Consider the following 8,018-nt stretch of genomic DNA (forward strand, 5'->3'; position numbering starts at 1 on the left):
ATTAAGAAATCTCTTTTAACTCCTTAAACTTTTACTTTGAAAATTGATCCTTGTACTATTTACTAGGTTCAGTGTCTTCATCCTCACAAATTTTGTAAAATAATAAGCAGATATTAATTTGAATAGCGATACATCATATTTAAGGTATTTAGTCACTCATAAACTTATTTCAAATAATTAAGCAGATATTAGAGTTCAAATGTTGAAAAAACAATATGTAAAACATCAAATTTTAGGCATCTGTTCTCTTATTAATTGTTTTAAATTGTTAAAGACAATTTTAGTTGGAATAGGGAAAAGACAATTTGCAAAGATGAAATTCAAGGTAGTTAATCTCTTACCTTCCTCAAAAATTTCATTCAATGACTATTTTTGTTTAATCAATCAAGCAAACCTTTGAGATAATGAGATTCAAACTTAAAAATAGGTCAAGAATTTGACCCTTCAAATTAAAAGCTTAAGGGTCTAGAGTAAATTTGGTAATAGTACAATGAGTTATTGTGTATGTGTGATTGCTATTTTCTTTTATTAGACATTTGAAGGATAGAAGGATGCTTTCCAATCTACTATTATGTAGCTGAATTGTTAAACAAAATGATATAATCTATGATGTACGGAAGGAATGTTTTCCAATCTAGGGATGAGTTTAAGTTAGTTGTGGTCATTGGCAGTACCCAATATATCACACAAACAGAATATTGTGCTCAAAATCAATAAAAAATTCTGAAAACCATGGACAAGAAGATTCTAAATGTTGAAGTCATGAAACGTATAGCCAGGGCCTTATTCCACTCTTATGTGAGGGGATTTTTAAATATAGAGAAGGTATGGTATGTGGCCTTAGTCGGTGTCAAATACATGGTCTAGTTATAGCCATTGGCCCATGGTTTCCCCAGAATTCACAAAATAAGGCATTCAAGATCTTGTTTAGCATCTCCTGCCACTTTTGAATCACTTATTACGTAGTTGTAGTGCGAAGAAACAGACTGAGTTATACAGCCTAGAATTTTGTGCGGAGAATTTCTGTGTTGTTTGCCTTAGCTGTTACCTTTTAACTAGCTGGTGTTGCACCAGATACTATGTGCACCTTCTTCTTGTTGCAGGAAGCCAAGTCTTGAAATTGTACCGGAAATTTTCAAGTCAATGCAGTAAATGTAGAAGCATCATGCTTTCATCTTTCCCCATTTGAGTGGTATCAATAGGCCCGTGCAGAAGTTGCCTGATAACTTTAACAACTAAGAGCTATAACTTCCAAAAAGAGCTGCAAGGAATTATAGTTGTGTTCTTTGAGGAACAAAGACCCTGAAATGTATTACTCTTAATGTTTGAGCTGAAAAAATAATATTGATTTGCATGCTTGCTTTATTAGATTCTCCTAGAATAGCTTTATTCAAGCTTATAACTTGCAGAAAAAGAAAAGTTTTCCGATTTATTATTTTTGAAGGTTATAAAAACTGAAAATTTCGTGGACATTACCCATATAGATATGAATCTTTCACTAACTGATTTTATTTTCAGGTACCATGTCTCAGTGACAACTATGCATATCTTTTACATGATGTGGACACAGGCACAGTTGGAGTTGTTGATCCTTCAGAAGCTGTGCCAATTATTGATGCTTTAAGTAGGAAAAACCGGAATTTGACTTATATATTGAATACCCACCACCATCATGATCACACTGGTGGGAATGCAGAGTTAAAAGCAAGGTTTGGCGCAAAGGTATGAATTTGTCATCTCCTGGTAACTTTTCTGTCACCTTTTGACATATGAGACTGTTAATTGCCTCTCAAATGATTGACTTATAAATTGAGCAACTATCTCTAGTCTAATAAAGCCTCTGCATCTTGCCTTTAATGGTGGGTATTAATCATACATTGGGATCTTCTTTGTTTGATTGTTAGTTTGTAATGCATGTTGAGGTGGAGTTGAGGAATGCTAGCTCTTCTTTTCCCCTTGTTAAATAAAGTTTCTACATTTTTATGGATATTTTTTTCCTGCAAACAAATTTTTGATGAAAAGACAGGAGGATCAATGATATCCAAGGTTTGGTAATAGGATTGCAATGCATCCCGGTAATTCTGCAAGATTGAGTTCTTTAGACCACATTTGAAGCTCTGTAACTTTTTGGCTGGATAAAAAAAAAAGAATCTCTGTAATTCAAATGCCTTCTTTGCCTCAAGGTGTAACATTCTCAAAAAGAAATGTTCAAACAATAGCGGCCAAGGGAAAAATTAAATGGCTGTAGCATATTCCTACATGTTGAAACTTACTTCAATTTGATGCAGGAAATGGATCTTGGAATAGTTCAGTTTCCTACTTGATCTTTTTTTAACCGTTGGTAATATGAGGCTGAGAATTTGGATTACATAAAATAAGGAAATAAGAAAGGAGTGGGCAAGCTAGATGGAAGTAAACAAATCGAAAGGTCAGGGTAGGTTTTACTATGAGTGTTATCATCATACCAAATTATAATCATTGTGGATTATGCTCCATACAAGATCATGACTCCAAAGTTTGAACTTAAAGAATTTGCAATGGTTGGCAAATTATAGTTGAAAAAATTAAGTTTCTCCATGCAGAAACAAGTATGCTTTGGATTATCATGTTCAAAGAATTTACATTGAAGACTTGAAAAACACTTGTGTATCGTTTTTTTCAGTTATTCTTAGCTTTCCATTTTTGTTTTTGTATCAAGGTATATGGGGTTATGTTTGAAAGATTATATATATGTGTATAGAAACATTCTTGTTCATAAATCTGTTCAGTTTTGTGATGCATGCAAGCTTTTGTAAAGTTTTACATTGTGTAACCAAAAAAGAAAGTTTTCACACTGTTCTGGTTTCCATGTAGGTGATTGGTTCAGGAATAGACAAGGATAGGATTCCTGGAATTGATATAGTGCTAAATGATGGGGACAAGTGGATGTTTGCTGGTCATGAGGTGCATGTCATCAAAACTCCTGGTCATACCCGAGGTTAGATTTCATTACTCAATTTCATTGGTGAAATCACATGAATTAGAAACTTTTGATCGTTTCAAAATTCAATAAAAGAACACTTGAATGTGGAAAAGTCATGATTGTGGTTCTGCATTTTCTTGTACCTTGTACTTTAAAACATTTTATTCTCCTTTCTTTATGTTTAGGAAATTGAAATTTGCTGCATGCAGGCCATATTAGCTTCTATTTCCCTGGTTCTGGAGCCATATTTACTGGAGATACTTTATTCAGCTTGTCATGCGGCAAGCTTTTTGAAGGAACCGCAGAGCAGGTAATTTCGACTTCTACCTTTTATGATGTTTTAGTTGACACCCTAAGTTCAACTACTTCACCTCTTTTAATCTAGCTAAGAAGTTCAACAAGTTACAAAAAGATTAAAATATTAACAGATGTAAATGGGTTACTATGTCTGGGAGAAAAATTTTGAAGTATTTTTTCTTGTTATTATGCTTTGAACTTAGTCATCATTTTGAGAGGAAAAAGTTGAAGTATTAGTTGCAGAGTTGTATTTCTGTGAAGTAGTAGTTCAATCATCTGCATGGAGGTTTGCCATATAATTCCACTGGAAATGTGGTGCATGAGAATATATTAACTGAAATTGTAGATGTGGTTTGGTTGTTAAAAGTAACTTGGTCCTTGAGGGGTCTTTTTTTATTTTGCTGTTCTTTTTATTTTTGCATGTGGTCTTACTATTTTGAACACTTGTTGCCTTTAAGTATACTAATTGAAGATTTATGAAGTTAAATTCATGCCAAATAATTGTATATTTCTGGTAGTATATATTATGATCCTTTATAAATCTGGAAAATCTTCTTCGTTGTTCTTAATACATATTTTAACTGCTGATTTCTGTCCAACAGATGCTTTTGTCCCTTCAGAGGATCATGTCTCTGCCTGATGATACAAATATATATTGCGGTCATGAATATACTTTGGTTAGTCATATTTATCTTTTGGACCCAACCACTTAATTTTTTTTGGCTCAGATTTCTGAAAGGCATTAATCATGTGTGCACCCATTTTGGCAGAGTAATTCAAAATTTGCATTATCTATAGAGCCCAAGAATGAGTTGCTCCAGGCTTATGCCGCCCATGTAGCCCACCAGCGCAGCAAGGGATTGCCTACGGTAATTTCTGGGACATTTTTTGTTTTGTTAACTAATTTGTAGGGCCTTTTTAGAGGTTTAATTGTCAAAATTGTGCTGGTGAGTGTTATTATTACTAGTATTATTTTTGATAATCTATGATTAGATAATGAAATTGTCACAAGTGAGAATGATTTGTTTGAGCTAAGGGGCATTCTTTGCTGTAATTTTTTTTTTAATTTTTTATTTTAAATTTCTGTATGCATAGACTTAATGGTTTTTTTATACTCGCTCTGTTTGTATCAGTGCAGTGATCTGCTTGTCTTTTTGAATGATTTAAAGTTCTTACATCATATGGTTTTGTTTTTTCTCATCTGCTATGTGGGACTATCTGTTGGTTCAACTCTAACCTAGTTATATTAAGTGGTTTAGATAGAGCATAATCTCCATTTTGTGACTTTGGTATGACCTATTTTTGCTTTATGATTTTGGTTGTGTAGTGCATCACATTTCTTGATTCAACAATTTATGGAAGAGCACTGGGCCGTGGCTTGACTCAATCCCCTCTATTCCTTATGCCTGATGCTGGTGCATTTTAATCTAAATTTTCCATGATAATTTGACGATCAATGTGCTCTTTCACTTTCAGATTCCAACTACACTAAAGATGGAGAAGGCATGCAATCCATTTCTTCGCACATCTAGTGCTGAGATCAGGCAGGCATTAGGTATTTCAGACACCGCGAGTGAGGCAGAAGCCTTGGGTGTTATCCGGCGAGCAAAAGATAATTTCTAGGAGTAGTTAATACTCAGATTCCTGTTTGTGTATAGGTGATTTTAGCTCTTCCATACGTGAAATAAACACTACCAGTGTTTACCATGTCTATATATTCTTTCGAATTTGTCGAAGTTCTTACCAAATTTGAGTATATTTCAAAGCTAATTTGAACAAATCATTTGCTTATCTACACGACAACTTTCTTCATTTGAGAAACACCTCAAAGAACTCAAACCGAAGAAGCCCTAGTAATCAGTAGAGATTAAGCCGAAAACCTTGGTATTAACCTGGGATAAGAGTGGCAAAAAGAGAATGAAGAGAATTGTGGGCAAAAAACAATCCCCAATTGATGACATTTTGTTGGGGCCGTAATGTATTTGCTGGGTTTGGTGCCCATGATGAAGCAAAGGCATTATTTTGGGTCTGTTATGGCAATATCTTTTCGGTAGTATGTCAAAACATGACAAGTAACTAAGCAAAGGGCAAGGCAGCCAAGAGATGATCCGACCTTGGTCGTCTTCCACGGCGACTTTCCCATAGAACACCGAAGAATATCTTTGACGTCGGACTATAAATTAACATATATAGTTTTAAATATTAGGCAATTTTTTATGTACAATAATGGTTACGAACCCTTTTTCGATCAAAATATAAGATATTAGGTAATATATTACAAGTAACAATGATAATTTAACGCAGAGGGGATTTATATTTGGGGTTTTGAATGAAGACAGAATTTTTCATTTTTCTCTTTCATATTGAAAGGGTCACAAGAAGGAGAAGTGTTAAGCTTTTTATTACTGAAAGCTCAGCAGAATCCACTGCGTTCATGGATTTGATAATCTTTCTTTAGGTCTTATTGTCTTCGACAATCCTCTTGATAAAGATATTCTTTTAGTGTTTCATCGGTTGTGGAGACCTGGGTTTGCAATGCAATCAACGTTGGTGTATGGAGAAGAGGTGGTACCGGTTGCTGAACGGAGGCTGGCAGTGCTTCACAGAAGAGATATATGACACCGTGAACATAAGTTTTCATCGAATCTTTCTCTAACAAATAAAATAATATTCAAAACTTATAGCTTCATAATTATTTACAAATTATGCAAAATCTGCAAGTAAAAGTAAAACGATGAGAAGCAAGTGACGGATTCAAGCATTGTTAATGATTTACTGGTGCTTGGCGACCTTCAACGGTTGCTCGAACCTCTCGGATGTGCAAGCGATCGTAATCGGCCCATCAATCTTGGTATCAAGATCATCATCTTGCGATCGAATGAGCAGTTCTTGAAACGCTGGAGAAGAAAGATACTTGATCGGAACTTCGTACCTCTTCGCCTTTTCGCCCACGTACATCGCTACGTAACCTCTTCGAGCTTGAACGGCTTTGGTGTCCTCAGCCTCCGCCAGCCGACTGTAGGGAAGCTTGGGCTTGCTAAGACCAAGCTTTTTGACTAGCGAACCCATTTTGGATGCTGAATACATTGCAGAATCTGAATGAACTTGTCTTGATTTTCAAGGCTTTAGCGCAAGGTTATGGAATTCTGAGCAATTGAAGAGAGGGAGGGCTAGCTCTGGTTTATGTAGCCAGGGCTTCTCTCGACGGCTGCTAATACTTTCCTGGTGAGGAGATGATTTTTAGTATTGAAAGCATGCTTCAACTCTTTCAATTTTTTGGGATACGCGTCAGTAGTTGATTGGTTGTTGGGACTTCACATGAAGTGCCATATTAGAGTTAGAAGAGTGCTTATCATTTGCTTTTGAGTGGAACCGTGTCAGCCAAACACTATTGATATCCCAAAAATTTAAACTCTATTTGTTTCTGTTATTTAAGTTTATTATTAAAATATATCAAAATTATTTTAAAATTTTTAATATATTTTAAAATCAAAATTTTAATTAAAACATATTATAATATAATAATATTTTTAGATCCGATCAATATCTAAAAGCTTTTAAAGTGAGTCTAAAATATATGTTTAAAGCTTAATTCATGAACACCTCTGTTTGACAAAAGGTAACATATATTACCATTTCATGATACCAAGATTCTTATTAAGCCATTAAATTATCATTTTGTAAAAAAAAAAAAAATTAAGGATTTTGTTTGTAATCAGAAAATAGGTTTAAAATGATACGTGAAAAAACTTCATAACTCTTACACCAATGACAGAGGATCGATGTCGAAAACCAAGTAAATCAGGGACCTCTAAGCCTTAACACTAAGTGTAGATGAAGGTATTCTAGTTGATTTTAGACCCTCAAATGCCCTCTTGGTAATACAGTCTAATCAAGGTTATGGATCTTTTATAAAGTTGATTATTGACCACCGCATACCACTGTTGTGTATTAATGCTGAAGGCTAACACTCTGTGACTCTATTAGTGTAACAAAACAGTAGTCATTATCATTAATCAAATCTATTAACCGGAGATTTGCTTGGAGTTAACATTAATCATCAAGGCGTGAATTAAATGGTTATATATTTTGATAAACTTTGTTTAAGTTTTAATGTCTTCGACAATCCTCTTGATGATGGAATTAAAGTTAGTCTTTTGGTGATTCATCGATGTCTTTTTTATATCTATTTAACACTTTAGCTTTATTTGTCCTTATACCTAAAGAATAGCAGTTGTTAAATTCGTGGAGATTTGGGTTTCTAATGCAGTCAACGTTGGTGCATGGAGAAGAGGTGGTGCCGGTTGCTGAATGGAGGCCGGCAGTGCTTCGCAGAAGAGATATATGACACCATGAACATAAGTTTCGTAGAATCTTTCCCCAGCAAACAAAATATTCAACACCTATAGCTTCATAAATATTTACAAATTATGCAGATTCTGCAGGTAAAAGTAAAACAACGAGAAGCAAATCACGAATTCAAACGTTGTTAATTCCCATTAAAAATTAATCCATTAAACTGTTACAACCCCTAAATATCTGTGATTAAGTTATCAACCTAACAATTAATCAGAATAAACAAATACTTGAGTCAATTCTAGTTCTTGATATAGTAAAAGCTACTGCATGTGCAATCAATGGATGGAACATATATATATAAACAGGCGGAGATACATTTCAGACAAGCAAATAAATCAACCAAATGACCAAAAAAAATAAAAAGTAAAGAAGAGAGAGGCATCAAATTTACGTGGAAAAA

General features: G+C 34.3%; 1 protein-coding gene across 1 annotated transcript; it reads left to right on the forward strand.

Moving 5' to 3' along the window:
• The first annotated feature begins 1,501 nt into the window (after positions 1 to 1,501).
• LOC110421373 (putative hydroxyacylglutathione hydrolase 2, chloroplastic) lies at positions 1,502 to 5,007 on the forward strand. The gene is made up of 6 exons (XM_089784349.1): positions 1,502 to 1,722; positions 2,854 to 2,977; positions 3,172 to 3,272; positions 3,862 to 3,936; positions 4,030 to 4,128; positions 4,736 to 5,007. Exons 2-6 carry the CDS (start codon positions 2,926 to 2,928, stop codon positions 4,880 to 4,882), a joined length of 474 nt encoding a protein of 157 aa, XP_089640475.1. The 5' UTR covers positions 1,502 to 1,722; positions 2,854 to 2,925; the 3' UTR covers positions 4,883 to 5,007.
• Positions 5,008 to 8,018: the final 3,011 nt, after the last annotated feature.

Source organism: Theobroma umbraticum, unplaced genomic scaffold (assembly GCF_002168275.2).
Source record: "Theobroma umbraticum cultivar Fairchild unplaced genomic scaffold, ASM216827v3 scaffold_130.0, whole genome shotgun sequence".
NCBI classification, from domain to species: domain Eukaryota; kingdom Viridiplantae; phylum Streptophyta; class Magnoliopsida; order Malvales; family Malvaceae; genus Theobroma; species Theobroma umbraticum.

Excerpts from the sequence above, each read along its gene's own strand:
- LOC110421373 (XM_089784349.1), top strand. The coding sequence starts at position 2,926 with ATGTTTGCTGGTCATGAGGTGCATGTCATCAAAACTCCTGGTCATACC. Across the intron at positions 2,978-3,171 it reads AACTCCTGGTCATACCCGAG|GCCATATTAGCTTCTATTTC; the intron begins GTTAGATTTCAT and ends TGCTGCATGCAG. Across the intron at positions 3,937-4,029 it reads GCGGTCATGAATATACTTTG|AGTAATTCAAAATTTGCATT; the intron begins GTTAGTCATATT and ends CCATTTTGGCAG.